This window comes from Podarcis bocagei, assembly GCF_964188305.1.
Source record: "Podarcis bocagei genome assembly, chromosome: 7".
Classification (NCBI taxonomy): domain Eukaryota; kingdom Metazoa; phylum Chordata; class Lepidosauria; order Squamata; family Lacertidae; genus Podarcis; species Podarcis bocagei.
The window spans coordinates 40978931-40997833 of NC_138132.1; the positions used below are offsets into that span (position 1 = coordinate 40978931).

An 18903-nucleotide genomic window follows, 5' to 3' on the forward strand; every position below is an offset into this window, starting at 1 on the left:
CCTACTAATTTACACATTTTTGTAAATCATGTTACTTAATATGCTCATTTTTGCAAAGCAGTTTTCTTGAATATAATGCATTTTTGGGTGTTATTTTCACTAAAATATATATGGCACACTTTATTTATAGTGTATGCATTTTGTACGCATTATTTGGTTGAAGAGCTGCAGTGCAATATTCAGAGGAGTGAGTATTTCGAGGAATGCCTGTGTTTTGGTTCACATATTGTTTCGCAATATGCAAATTCTGTAGGCCTGCCTTTAAATGAGAAATGAATCAAATTTCTCCCTCATTATCGGGTGAGATTGCCTTGTTGCCACATCTATGGCCACCAGCCATGTCCTACGCCCACATCTATTTGCAGCCACAGCCAAGGATCAGTTTGAGATCCCTGAAATATACATCACATACTTCTGCAGGGTCCAATTTGACAGGCTTGCTTCCTGTTGCTATGACTCCCTGGGTCATTGCAACTACTGGTGTAAAGGGCCCAGGTGTCATCATTACACACCGATTACTAGTACCCACTTCCAATACCCCCAGCCTTGCTTTAACAGGTACAAAATATTTTCTTGAAATTAAAGAATGATTCTTGTGAATCATGTGAGATGTGCTAGGTCCCCTTTGTTGTTTAGATAGACAGACAGATCAGAATGAACATTAACGCTGGCACAGTGTTTTCAGTGCTGTCACAAATATGACTTCTAAGTATGTGGCTTGATGTCTATGTGCTCTTATATATGTGAATGACATCTGTTTATGTGCATATGGATGTATTGCTGCTTGCATTCTTAATTTTTGTACTTGCATAACAACAGTAATAAGAATAATGTAAAGCAAAAACCCAGCAGCAAGACTGGATCATTGTATCTGCATGAAAACAGAAGAACCAAATGCTCAAGGAAATATTTCAACATCTTGCCTGCAGGGAAGGGAAGAGCAAGGACAACACCCATTGAAACATACTACAGGTGGAATTCTGGGTTGTACAGCAGACGCAGCACTACAAAGGATGCCTCTAAATAGCGCTCAGTCAGGTCATTTAGTGCATAACTAGAAACTTGAATCGTGTCTTTTCCAGGGAGAAGAAGAGATGAGATGTCTGATCTCTCACACCAACATTGCATCTTCCCATGTGCTGGCTGCAGCACCAATATGTGCTCTAGCACCTACCCTGAGGATAGGTAGTGGGTAGTGTTAGCCTGTTTTCAGACACTTATATGACTTTCTAGGTGTTGGGTGTGCTGAGTAAGTCCAGGTTAATCCTCGCCCCCATCTTTATGTGAAAGTATGCTATGTGCAGTTTTGTGCAGCGCCCCCCTTTAATCTAGTGTGAAATCTCAGTTGTTGAATTTAGGCAAATCCAGTGGGAATCTAGTTTGCCTAAATTTTATCTGCAGTAAAATCCACTGCCACCATAGTTTCCAAGAGCAAGATTTCTTGGGTTTTCTTTAGTCTTTCCCAAAGAGTGATGTGGTTGCTTAGTCCAAGGAAATTGCCTGTCTAATAATTTTTGCTGTCTGAGGTAGAGCGCAAATTATTTCCCATACCCATTCCATGAGACCAACTGGACTGGCATTTAAATGTTCCTTTAGCACGGGTCCACCACACCTGAGGGGAGCAGAGCCTGCTGTTCTGTTCTCCAACAACCCACCCCTACTGCCAGCCTCACAGAATATGCCACCTGAGGTGCCTCCCTCAGTCTGCCTGATGGGCTCAGTGCTATCCCAGTGGATTCCCCTCCCTTAGTGACCACAAACATCTTTGGGTATATATATATATATAGAGAGAGAGAGAGAGAGAGAGAGAGAGGGAGAGAGAGAGAGAGAGAGAGAGAGAGAGAGAGAGAGAGAGAGTTGCCTGAACACTCCATAATCTGATTTTACACCCCACACCTGACACCTGTAGCTGAATGGAGGAATTGTAAGACACTGCAAGACAGCCATTACAATTACCTGGCCCAGTCCATAAGATACCCCCTACTACATTATCCAGCAGCTCTATTCCAGGCTGTCCTGGACCAAGTTGCCCAATGGACCACATCAAAAAGCTGGAACAAGTACTAAAGGCAACAGCTAATACAAACAGGGGTCTGAAATCCTTTCATGGTAGAATTACCCCAATGTTGTTTTGTTTCACAGGGATGGGAAAATCCACTGTTTTCTTAACTGGATGAATCCCAAGTTCATTGGTTTTCCTGTAAGCTGTACCAAGAATGTATATTCTACATAAGCAAAAATACATTACAAGTGTATTAGAGATGTTGACGCCCTTTGCCAGGTTTCAAAACAAGTATTGGGGAAAAACACACCTTAAAATGGTTATTTCAACTGATCCTGTTAAATGGAGGAAAGAAGAGAGTTGAAGATGGTAAAGCACAATATACTTATAATATGTTGGAATTGCCACCCCTCAGAGAAGAAATATTTGTGTTGTGTTCATGACGGTATCTTAGTGTGGACCAAGTGCAGGCATCTTTAAGGTAGAGTTCATAAGTCATTGATGGGTCCATACTCCTTGTTCCCCACCATTCGGCAAAGTCATGAATGTCAAGTCTACAATGACATTAGAAGCACCTTCATTTTTGTTCCAGTTGGAAACCATAACATTCCTGTAATGGTAACAATACTTACTGTTGTTTTAGTTTTGCTGCCATATTAGAATTAGAAAAAGAATCAGAAGAGGTTAAAACAGAGGTGTGAGTACAGATTATTAAATATAAGCAACTTGTACTGCAATCACACTGCCTGCATATGACGGGTAGGGGCTGAGAGAGCTCCCCCCGCCCAGTATTTCAAACACGCCATTCAGCAAGATTGATTATAGAGTGCGCCACTCAAGTGCCCGCATCCTGTTTTGATACCGTTTGAGACACCTATTTCTTATAGCTAAGGAAGGCCGCAAAGACACCAGCTGACAGGTAAAGAAAGAACAACGCCATGGTCCCCCATGCAGCTTAGTTACTCGAATGTAGATTGGACAAGAGACAAGGACGCACAGAAACCGCTACCGGGGAAATCATTCGCAGGTCCTTGCAACGGTACAAATCCTCCTCGCAGTGAAAGTGCATGATGCAGTTCAGAGATGAAGATAAGAGGATTCTCAGAACAGATTGTTGTAAGCAGTGGAGACTGGCCCATGAGAGTGAATGGGGCATGGCCCCAGCACCATCATTCTACCCTCAGCCAGCCTTCCTATTTGCAACCAATGGAACTGCCTGTCAACATCCTCCTCCTCGTCCTCCTCCTCCTCCTTAATCTTGGTGTTGCCCTGGTAGAACTCAGCAGGGAGGAGGAGAGGGGCACAACTAGAATTCGTTGGCTCTGCCTGTCTTTGGTTCTGGATCCACCTAGTGCTACCTTCCCTCCCTACTGCCACACCAATGGGCACTAGTAATGCTCAATATGTCTTGAACATGGAAACTGAGCAGAGGGACCCAGGCTAATTACCCTCTGTGCTAACGTGGTGGTAGCTTGATCTCTGCTCCTCTTTAGCACTGAAGATGGCGAGAAGGTAACATTGCAGGTAGCAGCGTTCCATCTGGACCTGTAAATCCCTTTAAAAGCGGAGGAGGAAGAGGAGGAATAAGAGTGGGGGCAGCATTGGAGGACACATCCTGCAGTGGTAAGGTGGGTGGGTCATGAGTCTGATTTGCTCCAGGCCTTGCACTTCCCTAGAGGTGGCCCTGCCACAGTGCCTGGGATGGTTTATGTGGAATATACTTCCAATCAGAAGCACAGTTCTATCCCTCCTCCTGCAGTTGTGTGTGTCTGCAAGAATAAGAACATCAGAGGATCCCTGGATCTTGACCAAATCAGCATCCTGTTCTCACAGCGGCCAACCGGCTATCTTCACTGGAAGCCCACAAGAAAAACAAGAGGGTAACAGCACTCTCCCCACCTGCGAATCCATATGTCTATTTTCACTTTCTGTATTCCATACTTATTTATAGTTCGAGTGAGCTGTAGTTCAAAGGGGATAAAAAATGCAAGGCGAATGTGGGAACAATGCCTCTTCTAAAATGCTTATGAATGTAGCAGCAACCGTGAAGTAGTGTGGAGGAAGAGCTGAATCACAGAAGGACTCCTTGCTATCTTTGCCAGCTGAGCACATGATGAGCTAACCTTTTCTGCAAGCATCACTAGGCAATTCATTCCTTCCTCTTTATCCTGATGTATTCATTTTGAATGGCTTCAAACCATTAAAAAAAACCCCAGATTACTTTTAAGAGAATAAAACTTCTGCCCTCTGATCTTCCCCAGATTCTAAAGAGGTGGCAGAACCTTGATTCCAATTCTGCTAGAAGCTGGGGTTGAAGTCAACTTGTACAAAAGCAGCACTGATCACTTGTTTTTAAATCTCCCATGGTCCTCTTCAGGCATTTGCTGTGAATGCACAAAGAGGACTGTGGGCTAAACACTCAAGCCCCACATCTATCACCCCTGTTCCCACAGGAGACTTCCCCCAGTTCAGCAAGAGGGTGTGAAGGAAGGCCATAGCTCAGCGGCAAAAGCTATTCCCCCACGTAGAATGCACTTCTGCATGTTATGCCCACTAATATATGATTATATATACAGTTTATCCTAACATATACAGTGTACCTTGGTTTTCAAACAGAATGTGTTCCGGGAGTCCGTTCGACTCCCAGAACCATTCGAAAACCAAGGTGTGGCTTCCAGTTGGCTGCAGTAGCGTCCTGCAGCCAATCGGAAGCTGTGGAAGCCACACTGGACATTTGGCTTCTGAAAACCGTTCCAAAACCAGAACCCTCACTTCTGGGTTTCGATTGTTTGGGAGGTGATTTGTTCGGGAGCCAAGGCGTCTGAGTTCCAAGGTATGACTGTACATTTATGGATGAAGAACCATATTGCAAAATTTGGAATACTGCACATTTTGAAGGACAGCTTTGTTTTGGTTTGCATATTGTTTCAGAAAGTGTCATTTGGTACGTTTGCTTTTAAATGTGAACTGAATCAAAATTCTCCCCTATCCTTAGTTCAGACATAACACTCAAACACGGCAAGTAATATACATTTAAGGTCAAGACTACAAAGCTGCAATCGCGTTACATATATTTTTGATACATTCTTTGCTTAGTGTCTTCTCATGGGAGCTAAACCTCAGCTAGGGCTGTTCCTCTACCCCTGTGCTCTCCATTTACAGTATAGTTTTCCTCTTTTAAGCATTTTGAAACACTGCTGTAAAATTCTTGCAACCATCAGACAAAATAAGAGTTTTCACTGCTTCAGAGATAAGCTTTCTCTCTACCTTTTATTTTCTATTTCCTGATTTGGCACCAAAAAGACCCAAGAAAACATCTCTTGAGCACGGGACACAATTCCAGACATAGACAAAAGCTCATGAGCAATCATGAAATATGATCTCTTGCCAAATGCATAGCAAACCAACAAATGAACAACTTCTTAGCCTCCTCTTCAACCTACTGGGAACACCCCTTTTGCTCATGTGCACCTAGCCCCGGCCCTACCTTGACATTTGTTTTTAAAGTGGAAAAGTGATTGCATGAATCCACACAATAACCAAAGAACAGGCATCATCAGAACTTCTGGGTAAAAATGTCACTTGCCCACATTCAGCCTCCATTTTTTAGGCCTGTCCTTTTCTAACTCTCTTCTGGTTTGTTGTCATGCTATAAGCACTCTGGGTCAGGAACCCATATCTACCCCCTCTTCTGTTTCGCAAGCTCTTTGTGGGCAGAACAGTAATCAAGAATAACCACTCTTTAGGGTTCCTGAAGAGCTTTTGTTTCAAAGGGAGACCCTTCTGCACCAGGGACACTTAGCTTGGGATAGCCAAAGAGAAAGGGGAACAGATTTTGGGGTCAAATTCTGGACCAGGTGAAAGCGTGCAAGTTACCTGTGCTAACGCCATCCTGCGGAATGGAAGACTTAAATCCAGCTGTTGGTGGTAGAATGGGGTCTCCATGGCATTTAAGAGTCAAAGGAAGACATGTGAGTAATAAAGTATATCTGTTAGATCCTTTTGGTCTCAGAACTGAGGACGGTTTGTGAGATGACCTTGGAACAAATGAAGTAAGTAGAAAAGCAAGGCTATCTCAGGGAACTCTTCCGCCCAGAGAATACTCACCGTAGTTTCATCTTCATGGAGCACTTGGTCATACCCGCTCAGCGCGACACAGAAAATGATTGCTGTGACATCCTCAAAACAGTGGATCCATTTCTTACGTTCTGACCTCTGACCTCCAACATCAAACAGCCTGAGGAAGAAACACAACCCTTCATTATGCCCAGAATCCAAAGAATTGCATGGCTAGTCCCACAAGACCAAGCATCGTTCTCTGCTGCGCCAGAGCACAGGACTAGAATTGACGGTGGAAATTACAGGGGAGTTGTTGTTGTTTTTTATAGATCAACCTAAGGAAATGGGTGTGGCCTCCAGAGAGTTCTAAGGAACAGGTAGAGAGGCTTGGAGGCTGCATTCAGCTCCTGGGCCTCAAGCTCCCCAGTCATTGCCAGCTAGTAGTCATTACACACACATCAGTGCCATCTCACATCCCATTTTCTTTTCAGATTTCTTAGCAGTAGAAAAGTGACAGGAGAATGATACTAGAAAGTGCGGGCTAACAACCAACTTTTGTGTCAATAAACACCCCACCTGGACTTGCCCTTAGTCATTTTGATTTTGGAACTTTTTGTGTGTGAAGGTTAGTGCTGCTGTTTAATTTCATTTGCTGTTTAAATCTTGATGGTTTCAGAGTTCTTTGATGCTATTGCTTGGCATGTTTCTACCTCATGTTCCATTGTCCATTCCTTTTCAATGCCTTTAGACAGGAAGCTACAAAGAACGTGTATAAATAAATAAAGTTTGATGACGTCATATTACACATTTATAGCATGAGCCCCGCTTTGTTAATTCAGGTTGGAATTTTCTTTGTCAATTTCTGCTCTGTGCTATGTTGCACGGTTATGAAATGCGAGGGTTGTTGTCTGGCTTGAGCAGAAAGATTGTAATCCCACACAGCTGAAAGTTGCATAGTCATGATAATCTGTTTGCATTTTCACATCACACTAACCGGAAGTGAAGGTTTTTGAACGTGAAATGGGTTTCTACAATGCCAGTTGTTTTGACCCTGGTTCGAAGGATGTCTTGCTCTGTAGGCTGGTAGTCAGCACCTCCGATTCGATCTAAGCTGTCTAGGTAGCTGTAAAGTGGAAAACATTAAGGAAAAGCATAAGCATATATGAGTTATAAGAATAAAATACGCTGTAATGTTTTTCATTGATGCTTAAGGAGAGAAAATTCTCTTTGGGAAAACATACTTCTAAATGTCAGAAGTTATTTAAACAACAAAGAACAGAATTAAACCACATATAAATATACTGTGTGGGAGAAGGGGTGTGTTATTGTTTTTGTTTGTTACTATATTACATCCTTTTTTGGTTTTATATTGTAAATTGTCCAGTGATCCTCGGATGTAGTGTGGTATAGAAAATGAATGAATGAAAGAAATAAGCAGTGAGTGCTATTTTTCTAGAAAAAGAGATGCCAGAACTCATTCTCTTAGAATGGCACCCACCTGAGAAGTGCCAGAACTGAGTTTCCATGAGTTCCAGCTGAAAAAAGCCCTGCATGTTATACATTACTTATGCAGTTGTTCAGAGATTTTCAACTGACATGTAGGTCTATGCCATTTTTTCTCCACTGCCACCGCTTCCTCTATTCAAGTCAACAGAGATCTCTTGCTTCCAGGGGAATGTGGATGAATCCCCCCCCCCCCAAGTCTATGATGGAGGTTTGAAGTCCGCTCTCCAACATTTCCCCATTCCAGTCTTTCCTGGGATATATGTTCCCTTCTCTACCTTGCTCCTATGATTTCTATGGTGCCAATCCCCAAGTGGTAAAGTATGGAAGGAAAACCTTTTTCAGTTCAAGGGCCGCATTCCTTTCTGAGGGCCACATGCCAGTGGTGGGGAGGGCCAGAGGCAAAAGTGGGTGGAGCAATGGATGTCAATTTTACCTTTGAACCGTGGGCTAGTTACTACACATGCTCATATATCCCCCATATTTTGTCCAGACAAGTAAGAGGCATTATCAGAATTCAAGGATGCGTTGCAGCCAGACAAAAACTCTTAGGACATGAAGCAGTGCCAATGGGGGGTTTGGTCTGGAAAGAGCTTCAAGGGCCAGATAGGAAGGCCTGGAGGGCCACATTCCTGTGGCAGTCTGGAGAACAGCTGCAGCTATAATTCTGAAATTTTGCAGGCTTTGTGCCCTCAGAGGGGAAAGGGTGATCATACCTGTAAATTGCATCAAAGTCTGGCAGAAAATAAAATAGATTTCCTTTCTTTTCTGTTTTAAAAATCAAACTTTAAAGCTGCCCTGCACAAAACCCCATGATTCTGCCTACAGATTGTACAGCTTAATCCACTGGAGGGCTATTATGCCTGCAAATTTGATCCACTTCTGTGAGAAAGGGAAAAAAGAGCTTTGTTTTTAACAGATCTAATTTGGTCCTGAATAATAAGCTGAACTGGAAATACAGAGTGACTCTGAAACCAAGCGGGGATGCTTCTGATACAAGTCCTCAACCCATATGCATCGCCTGAATGTATTGATCTTATCTTCTTAAATGTTTTGTATTGCAACAGAGTACCATTTTATGAGTCAGTCATTAGCGGGGTGAACAAGCGGAAAGCTCTATTGCAGTTTGCTGCTGAAGGCAAAATTACATCTCTTGGGGCACAGTAGGAAAGAGAGTGGTTGAGCTATAGGAAAGAAAGCAGGAAACCATATCAGGAAATGCCCTTCTGGACATCTTCACATGTTAGCATTCAGCCTAGCAGAAAGATTTTCCCCTTTCCATTTTTTTAGGCTGCACAGAGACATTATTTAAGTGAGTTGAAAGTGGTGTGGTAGAGGCACCACTGATAAATGAACACATGCATTTCTTCTCACCAACATCATCTCTGGCCAACATGAGTTTCTGAAGCACTTTGCCAGCTTGTGATAGCCTGGTGCCCTCCAGATGTTTTGGACTACTCCCAGCCCTAGCCAGCAAAGCCGGTGTGGCAAAGGACATAGTAGACTCACCAGCAAACACCTATTTTCCAGAGATGACTGTGGCTTGAGGGTACATGCCCAGGGCAACAAGGATTCTCATAGAATTTCATATATCATCAGCAGGGAAGAGTTATAACCACTGGCATGATCATATGTCTCCTTATTATTTGCATGTGACCTCAGGTAGACTGCATTGCATGTACCGTATTTTTCGCACTATAGGACGCACTTTTTCCCCTCCAAAAATGAAGGGGAAATGTGTGTGCGTCCTATGGTGCGAATGCAGGCTTTTGCTGAAGCCTGGAGAGCGAGAGGGGTCCGTGCGCACCGACCCCTCTCGCTCTCCAGGCTTCAGGAAGCTATCCCAAGTCTTGCAAGCCCGGCGGGATGTCCCGCGGGCTCGCAAGGCTTGCGGGCAGCAGCCTGCACCCAAAAGCTGGGGACAGCGGGGAGGCGCAGAGCCGCCACCTCGCTATTCCCCGACCTGATTTGGAGGCTGGCGGGGGGGAGAAGCAAGCCTGCTTCTCCCCCCCCAGCCCCACAAGCTCGGGGGATAGGGGGATGGCGAAGCGCCGCCATCCCGCTATTCCCCGACCTGATCTGGAGGCTGGGGGTGGGAGAAGCAAGCCTGCTTCTCCCCCCCACCATCCCCACAACCTCCAGATCAGGTCGGGGAATAGCGGGATGGCAGCGCTCCGCCATCCCGCTATTCCCCGACCTGATCTGGAGGCTGGGGGTGGGAGAAGCAAGCCTGCTTCTCCCCCCCCACCATCCCCACAACCTCCAGATCAGGTCGGGGAATAGCAGGATGGCAGGCTTCAGGAGAGCCCCACCGCCAGCCCCACAATTACAGAATGGCTTTTGAACATATTAGCCCTGCTGAAGATGACAGTTCTGTTAAGTAGCTGTTGGCATCTGGCTCATTTGACTGTCACATTGGGGCAGTTGTTGGGGCCCTGAGCCATTAAGGCGGCAGAATATTCATCCAAACCACCCACCCCCCCAAAAAGTATAGGCTAGTTTGGGACAGAAGAGTTCCAGCAACTGTATTACATTTTGGCTGTAAGTCCTGGAAGACCTGTTCCCTGCCTTTCAGGGCTTTTCCAGCCAGCCCGGGAGCGCAGGGCCCTGACTGCAGTGTCTACAATGACTGTTAGCAGCTCCCCAGGGTTTCATGTTTGAAGCTACCCAGAGTGGCTGGGGCAACCCAGTTAGATACGTGGGGTACAAACAATAAAATTATTGTTGTCATTTTTCATACAGAACCCAGAACCTTCTGCATACAAAGCAGCACCGTTCATCCCTACTGCTCTCCCAAACCGACTGAGGAAATGCCCAGACAAAAAAAAAAAAAGGACAGTAAAGAGATTATGTTCTCACATTACAGAATCTTGTCCTTTATCCAACTGAGGTGACATTGTGACAGCCATTCTTCGCTCCCTAGCTAATCCTCAAGGCGGAGGCTGGTCCTTGGGCAACACTGATATATGGGCCATACCAATGAAATATATTAGAACCGTACTGAGCTGCTTGCACCTTGAGAATATGTAAGCTTTTGAAAGTGATGAACCAAATGCATGTTGTACGAGACAACTGGGAGGATTTTATCCTAATGAGCATCTCAGCGGCTGCCTCAGATGAAAATTGAAGTTGATACAGTCGAATGATGCAGACCTGCTATTACCACAGGGGAACATCTGCAGTGTGGGCTCATATGAGTTCAGTCTGCCAACCGTGCACTTAAGAACATAGGAAGAGCCCTGCTGCTGGTTCAGACCAAAAGCCCATCTAGTTCAGCCTTCTGCTCTCACAGTGATGCCTCTGGGAAGCTCCCAAGCGGGACCTGAGGGCAGCAGCAGTTTCCCCACTTGCGATTCCCAGAAATTGGTATTCAGAGGCATGCTGTGTCCAGCAGTGGAAGCAGAATACAGCTAGTGTGCCAGTCTTATCCCCCACGAACCTGTCTAATCCTCTTTTAGCACCCTCCAAGTTGGTGGCCATCGCTACCTATTGTTAGAGCGAGTTCCACAGCTTGACTGTGCTCAGAATGAACAAGTGCTTTCTTTTGTGTGTCCTGAATCTTCCACCATTGAGCTTATTGGATGGTCTTGAATTCTTGGCTGCAGTGCCCACAATCACCACTACCCCAACCTTCAAGTGCACACAGACTCCTATGGGTACAGAGGTATAGTGGTCCAGGTTGAGGGGACCCATTACTATTTCTTAAGCAGGCTCCCTGTCTCCAACATCCTAGAGCTATCCAGTCACAGCATGAAAAGGGAGCTTCTTAGCCACTGAGAGGAAGTCTCCTCACCCTTTGCGCTGACTGGAATGAGAGCAGTTGAGTCAGTCATGGAGGAATGGCTCTTAGAGTCACTATTCAGTAGGTGCTGGGGAAAACAATGAAGACTTGTTGTTCTGTTTGCTCTAAAGCTAAGCATTTACAAGCATCAAAAACACCTGGTGCTTCAGTTTCAAGAGACTGGTGTGCAGGTTCCATTATATACCATGACATTTCAATGAAAACAACTTAGGTCACTCCAAAAGAAGATACTGGAACCCTCAAAATCAATTGCCCACGTATGTGCACAGAAAACAGTAACTAGCTGAAAGACAACATATGGAGATCTGCACTGATCATTGCAATACATCCTAGATGACCCTTAGGATCCCAACTCTACAATTCTATGATTCCTAAACACTTTTATTCTATAAGATTATTGTACAATCTTAGAAAGGGCCCTGACTATGACTGTCATGAATTTGCACATCTGAAATTGCCACTATACTACTGGAATTTTACCATCTTTCTCAGCTTCTGAGTTTCTCCAGGGGTATCTGACTGGCTGCAGTCAAGAGAGGCAGCACGCTAAGCTAAAAGCATTGCTCTGACTCAGCATCCCTTCAAAAAACTGAAAGGCAAAATGTACCGTATTTTTCGCTCTATAACACGCACCCGACCATAACACGCATGTAGTTTTTAGAGGAGGAAAACAAGAAAAAAATATTCTAAACGAAAAAGTGGATGTATGATTTTTGTGGTTCATACTGTGGCCACAGACATGTGATCTGACGGTGAGTTTGGGGTAGCCCAATGCAAAAATCCTGAGGATCCATGTGGATCCATGTTTGTAACAATGTTTTTGCACCACTGCAGCCCCAGGCAACAGTGGGTGCGTAAATTTTTTTGGTACAAACTGTAGCCATGGACATGCTATGTGACCTGATGGTGAATTTGGGGTGACCCAGTGCAAAAATCCTGAGGATCCATGTGGATCTGTGCTTTGTAACCACGTTTTAAGTGGGGAGGGAAGGAAAAGCACTCAAGGGACAAGACGCACGCATGGAGCAGGCTCTGCTTCTCTCCCCCCCTCCCCTTAGCAAGCTGAAAAACTTTGCTGAAGGGACAGAGAGCCTGCTTGCTTTAAAGGAGCCTGCCGGACAGGAGCCGCTTACACGAGTGTAAGTGGCTCCTGTCCGGTAGGCTCCTTTAAAGCAAGCAGATTCTGCTTCTCTCCCTCCTCCCCCCCCCCACCCTTAGTGAGCTGAAAAGCAAAGCGTGAGGACACTGAAAATCTTGCCTGCTATTTCCAGCAAAGCGGGAGGAAAGAGATACAGAGAGCCAGCTTGCTTTAAAGGAGCCAACCGGACAGGAGCCGCTTACACTCGTGTAAGCGGCTCCTCTCCCACTTTGCTCCTTTAAAGCAAGCAGGCTCTGCTTCTCTCCCTCCCCGCCCCCACCTTAGCGAGCTGAAGGAGCGAGAGGGGAGAAGAGCCGCTGAGTGGGGAGGAGGGAGAGAAGCAGAACCTGCTTGCTTTAAAGGAGCCAACCGGACAGGAGCCGCTTACACTCGTGTAAGTGGCTCCTCTCCCCTCTCGCTTTGCTCCTTTAAAGAAGCAGGCACTCTGTCCCTCTCTCCTCCCCACTCAGCGGCTCTTCTCCCGCTGGAAACCACGGAGGAGGGAAGCATTCGCTCCGTAACACGCACAGACATTTCCCCTTACTTTCTAGGAGGAAAAAAACGCGTGTTATGGAGCGAAAACTACGGTACTCAACTCTAAAAGGACAACGAAAGCTCCGCTCCCAAGAAATCCAAATTGTGGGCCAGGAAAAGCTGAATTCTCTGAGCTGTGAAACCATTGTGGAAATTGATCTGATGTGCATAATTTTGCTTCCTTTGCATCATTTATTTTGGTTTTCGTTAGCCATGGAGAGGAATGAGCATCATGAAGTGAAAGCGGCTGTGGGTTTTGAGGAGCCTGAATAGGCATTTACTTACGACAACTCAGGGAGGAGTTGCTGTGCCACTCAAGTCCTGCTTGTGAGCTTCCCATTAGTGGTACCTCAGGTTACATACGCTTCAGGTTACATATGCTTCAGGTTACAGACTCCGCTAACCCAGAAATAGTACCTCAGGTTAAGAACTTTGCTTCAGGATGAGAACAGAAATTGTGCTCTGGGGGCACGGCGGCAGCAGGAGGCTCCATTATCTAAAGTGGTGCTTCAGGTTAAGAACAGTTTCAGGTTAAGAACGGACCTCCGGAACGAATTAAGTACTTAACTCGAGGTACCACTGTACCTGGGTAGCCATTGTGAAAAAAAGACACAGGACCAGATGGTCTTTGACCAGATCCAGAAGGGCTCTTCTGATGATCTTAAAGTAGACCAGTACAACACACCCCAGTCCAAGAGTACGTTAGGCTGTGACTGAGATGAGCTTTAAACTGGGGCCTTCTAGCTTTGCTGCTCATACTATTGTCATTCCACCCTCCCCCCCTCATCTTCACCTTCACAACAACCTGTGACAGGTAGATTAGGCTAGGCGCTTGCAGGAGCTTTGTGGCCTAGACTGAGTGCAACACTCCAGCTCCTAGATTACACTGCCATCTTTGTAAGCTTAAGAACTTTGGCCAACCTTGCAATATCTCAACCTCCATTCCTCCCTCCGGGTCACCCAGCCAGCTGGAGAGGCCCACTGTCAACGATTCTCTCTTTCTCAGCTACTGTTTTATCCTGGTTCACTGGAAAGGTTGAGCACGCAAGATCTCACTGGGGTACGGTCTGGTGTATGCCACCAGCCAGCTCTGGGCGGGCCTGACTTTGTGCCAGGATAGGACGACTTCTTGCAAGCTAGTGGCCTGCATGAATTAATTCCTGGCCTCAGTCCAGTTCAAAGCTGAAGGCTGTCTGTGCAGTAGTTTATATGCAAACATACAGCGCTCACCATCAGAACGGCAGCTTGTCTCTCTGTTGACAGACAAGCAGGGGCAGAGTGGCCAGAAGAGTGACCTTGTACCCCTCCGCCATTTTCTTATTTGAAAAATAAAAATAAAAATAGGTGGAACCTGCCTGCCTTTTCCGTTGCGTATCTGACAGGCACTGTCTTTACCATCTTTTTGGCATCTACTAAAGACCTATACTTCTATTGGACCCGAAACTGTTCTTATAAATGAAAATTGTTTTAAATGGTTTTATATATGAAACTGTTTTACTGATGCTGGAACTCCGTGGACAGAGAAAGCATAACATTTATTTATTTAAGGATATTCATAGGTTGCTTTTCAGACAGAGATCTGAAAGTGGTTTATATGAAAGCAAATGACAATTTGATTGCTTTTGAAGAAGCTGTGAATAACTGGTGAGTTGGAGATGACAAAGGGTGCAGAAAGAGCGGTGAATAGAGAGGGATCCTTTCCCCATCCTTTGGACCCCATGGGAAAGTTCTTTTTTCTTTTTCAGCCATGTATAGTGATAATGCCATAAACACTAAGAGTGCAGCAGAAATAAGTAACTAAAAGTGTAATCCTCACCATTTCTACTCAGTAAGCCCAACTGAATTCAATGGGGCTTACACCCTAGTAAATGGGGTTAGAATCTTTCGCAAGTCTAACAAGATACATCATTTTTCCTCTTTTAAAAAATGAGATAATAACAGTGTGCTCTGATCTGAACCCAGAGTCAAGCCTTCCGGGAACCGCTCAAAAAAACGGCGTCCGGGTGGATTTTTGCTGAATCGGCAAAATGTCTGGGAAAATCCAGACGTATGGCAAGTTAGGCCAAGAAGAGCCCCCCAAATGAATGTGTGTGTGTTTTTTGGGGGGGGAGATGTCCCCCCCCCCAAGTCTCAAACAACCTAAACAACTTTTGGGAATATGGCAACCCTAGTCAAGCCTCCATGTTCTCAGTGAAGCCATGGTGTTGTTCCATGTCAAGCCTCTAGGGGGCTCTCTGTGTATGGGATGAACAGACCAGCCCACTTCAGTTTTGCATAAGTTCATTCGAAAGCTGCTCTGTTCTGTTTCCATGCCAGTTTTTTTTTAACTGCACGAAAATTTGCATTATATCCACATGCTTGTATGCATTTTACCCTGAATGCACATTTTTGTACACATTCTGAAATACACATTTTTAGATGCAGGCCAGGCCTTTTTGTGACTCAAGGACAGTACTGTAAAATTAGGAGGAGTAACAGTGGGTAACAGTGTTTGAATCTGTTGTCTGGGAAGTTCAAATTTGCTTAGTTCACTTAAAAACGCAGGCTGAAAACACTCCTCAAGCATCCACACTGTGTATATGCAGAAACAAAGCAAGCAAGCAGACCAGGAAAAAAAGACCCTGTTGAAGGAAGAAGCCACTATGACAGGGTGTGACCAGCATTTATTAATGGGACATACAGATAAAATAAACACTCATGTCTCCCTACCTGTCTAAATCCTCTCTCCCTCAGAAAGTAGGGAAGGGGGGGAAACCATCAGTATCTGTTTCCCTCTGTTTCTTAATTTCAGTTCCCCACATTTCCATAACAGTTTGTGATTTAATTTTTTTAAAAAAGCAAAATCCTCCTCTATGAAATTCTCCTCATATACACAAATTTTTGCGTTACAAACTTGCCTAACACGCACACTTTTGCAAGCAACTTCCCCTCATAGAATCTATTTTTGTATGCAATTTTCACGAATATACCGGTATGTATTTTATGCACGCTTTCGTATACACATTTTTGTACACGTAACTTGGCTGCAGAAGTGCACTGCAAAACTCAGGAGTGCAAATTTAATTTCAGTTCACATATTCTTTCCGAATGTGCAAATATGTAGGTTTGCCTTTATATGAAAAATGAATCTCCAATTATTGGATAAGACTGCCTTGTAGCCACATTGACAGCCATCAGCCCTGTTCTGTGCCCACATCTGCATCTGAAGATTAGCTTGAGAACCCCTGAACCAGATCATTTGCATATATATCCTTTTATAGCGCCAATGTGGCTTAGTGGCTAGTGTTGGACTAGGACCTGGAAGACCAGGGCTCCAATCCCCACTTGGCCATGTAGCTCACTGAGTGGCCTCTGGGTCAGCCACCGCCTCTCAGTCCAGCCTACCTCACAGGGGTGTTGTGGGGATTACATGAGGAGGATGGGGGAAACCGTGTGCGCCGCCTTGAGCTCCCTGAGGGAAAAGGTGGGATTGAAATGCAGTAAATAAATGATTGTGTATTTCACAATATTCAATTTGAAAGAATTTCATGGAAATGATCTATAGATGGTATATCACACCAGTGAAAAAGGCAAAGATGTTTAGGAAAGAAAATAACAGATGTTGGAGATGTAAGGAAAAGGAAGGAACATTTTATCATATGTGGTGGGAATGCAAATGCATTAAAAATTATTGGGAAATGATATACAATGAATTGAAAAAAATGTTTAAAATGAATTTTGTTAAACATCCTGAATCCTTTTTGTTAGGTATTTCAAATCAAGAGCTACCAAAAGAAAAATGGATATTATTTATGTATGCTACAACAGCGGCAAGAATCTTGATTGCACAATACTGGAAGATGGAAGAAATACCATCAAAAGAACAATGGAAGAAAAACTGATGAACTATGCAGAATTGGCTAAGCCAACAGACAAACTATGAGAGAAGGACAAATATATACTGCGCATATATATATATATATATATATATTTGCTTTCGTAGATTTTCACGGGTACAGGAATGCAGGTTTTGGTGTCTTCGGGTGTCTTCCCGTGTAAGAGTTGGGGTGTCTAGGCGACGTTTCGACGAGGTCTCACTCGTCATCTTCAGGCTGGTGCTTTCGGCTTCTTGTTACTGGAACAGAGCAGGATCTCAGTGTTTGAGTTCCTATAAATACTGTTGAGGGGGTGTGGTGTATAGCCTCCAACGTTCTGGGCAGAGAGGAAGTTCCCAGGTTAGTGTGTCTTTTCTTCTTTTGTTCATTAATTACTTGAGGGATATCTTGAGTGATTTCTTGAGTGATATTCTGAGTACCACTTAGGAGGGTCATTAGGTGTGGATTAGTTGCTAAAGCTTTCGTGTCTTGACCTCTTGAGCTTGTAAAGAGTTTTTTCTGAGAAGATGGCTGTACTTCACTTAGTTGTGCTCTGGCTTGGCTTCGTGTATAGGGGCGAGCTGTGGTTTTGTGCCCTGTGCCAGCCAGATCTGTGTAAGGATTGCAGGGGGGTGCAGCATCCGGAGGTGCCACTATGGTTTGGCTACTGGATGGTGTCTGTAATTTATCTGTGGAGAGGGTCTGGGTTTGGGTCTGGTGTGGTTGATTGGAGATGGCGTTCTGTGTGCCTCTGGTTCTGGTGTCGGTTTTTGTGGGGAGGGCTATTTTCCAGATGTCTGGCAGGCGGGACGTATCGTCACGCTTGTTCATGTTGTGAGGGTGTTTCTCTATCTCGATGGCTTCCATGATTATTCTCTTGTGGTGGTGTTCCGTGTTAAAGAGCAATTTGGAATCTGAAAAATTAATTTCGTGTCCTGTTTCTTTCATGTGTTGGTAAAGAGAGGAAGTTTTTTCTTCTTTTTTGACGGCATTCTTGTGTTCTGCGATACGTGCATTTATTCGTCTGTTTGTTTGTCCAATGTACGTGGCTGGGCAGACTTTGCAGGGTATTTCATAGACCCCTTGGTTTTCTAACTGGATTTTATCTTTGGGGTTTCTGAGGATATTGGCTATTTTTTGGTTGGTGCAAAAGGCTGTTTTGATATTGTGTTTGTGGAGGATTTTGCTAATTTTATCTGTAGTGCCCTTGATATAAGGAAGGAGGGCCATGCCATTGTTTTCTTCTGTGTCTTGGTTTTTGGGGGGTGTTTCTTTTTGGATTAGCTTCGTAACCCTGTTTTGCTGGTATCCGTTGGCGATTAACACATTTGAAAGATTCTGTAACTCAGTTGTCAAGTGGTCTTTGTCAGCCAGGCGTTTGGTTCTGGAGATGAGAGTCTTGGCTACGGAGTTTATTTGTGCAGGGTGGTGGTGTGATTGTGCATGTAAGTAGCGGTTGGTGTGTGTTTTTTTCCGGTAGATAGTGTGTCCTAGGGAGCCATCAGGTTTTTTGTAGATTAGGACGTCAAGGAAGGGAAGTTGGTTGTTGGCTTCTATTTCCATAGTGAATTGTATTTTGGGGTGTAGGCTGTTGAGATGTGTGAGGAAGCTATCTAGTTTTTTCTTCCCGTGTGGCCAAATTACAAAGGTGTCGTCAACATACCTGAGCCAAAGTTTGGGTTTGTGTTCTGACTTGTCTAAAGCATTGGTTTCAAAGTGTTCCATGTACAGATTTGCGATGACCGGTGAGAGGGGTGATCCCATAGGTGCTCCTTCTATCTGTTTGTATCTTTGTCCATTGTGGATGAAGTACGTGTTGGTTAGGCAGTGGTTGGTCAGGTCCAGGATGTATTCGGGGGGATTGTATTTGTTTTGAATGGCTGTCAAGGCTTCATTAATGGGCACTTGTGTGAAGAGAGATACAACATCGAAGCTCACAAGTAGGTCGTCGGGATGTAGGTTTTGCTTCTTTATTGTTTCTATGAACTGGAAGGAGTTTGTAACGTGTGAA

At 44.6% G+C, this 18903-nt stretch overlaps 1 protein-coding gene across 2 annotated transcripts in view; it reads right to left on the bottom strand.

Moving 5' to 3' along the window:
• The window catches only part of GNAO1 (G protein subunit alpha o1), a 174016-nt gene that overhangs the window by 27428 nt on the left and 127685 nt on the right, over positions 1-18903 (bottom strand). For both annotated transcript variants that reach the window (XM_081200867.1, XM_081200866.1), the window contains exons 5-6: positions 7056-7184; positions 6110-6239 (exon numbers count right to left, since the gene is read on the bottom strand). In XM_081200867.1, coding sequence (XP_081056993.1) covers positions 6110-6239; positions 7056-7184 — 259 coding nt within the window. The remainder of the gene's footprint in view (positions 1-6109; positions 6240-7055; positions 7185-18903) is intronic.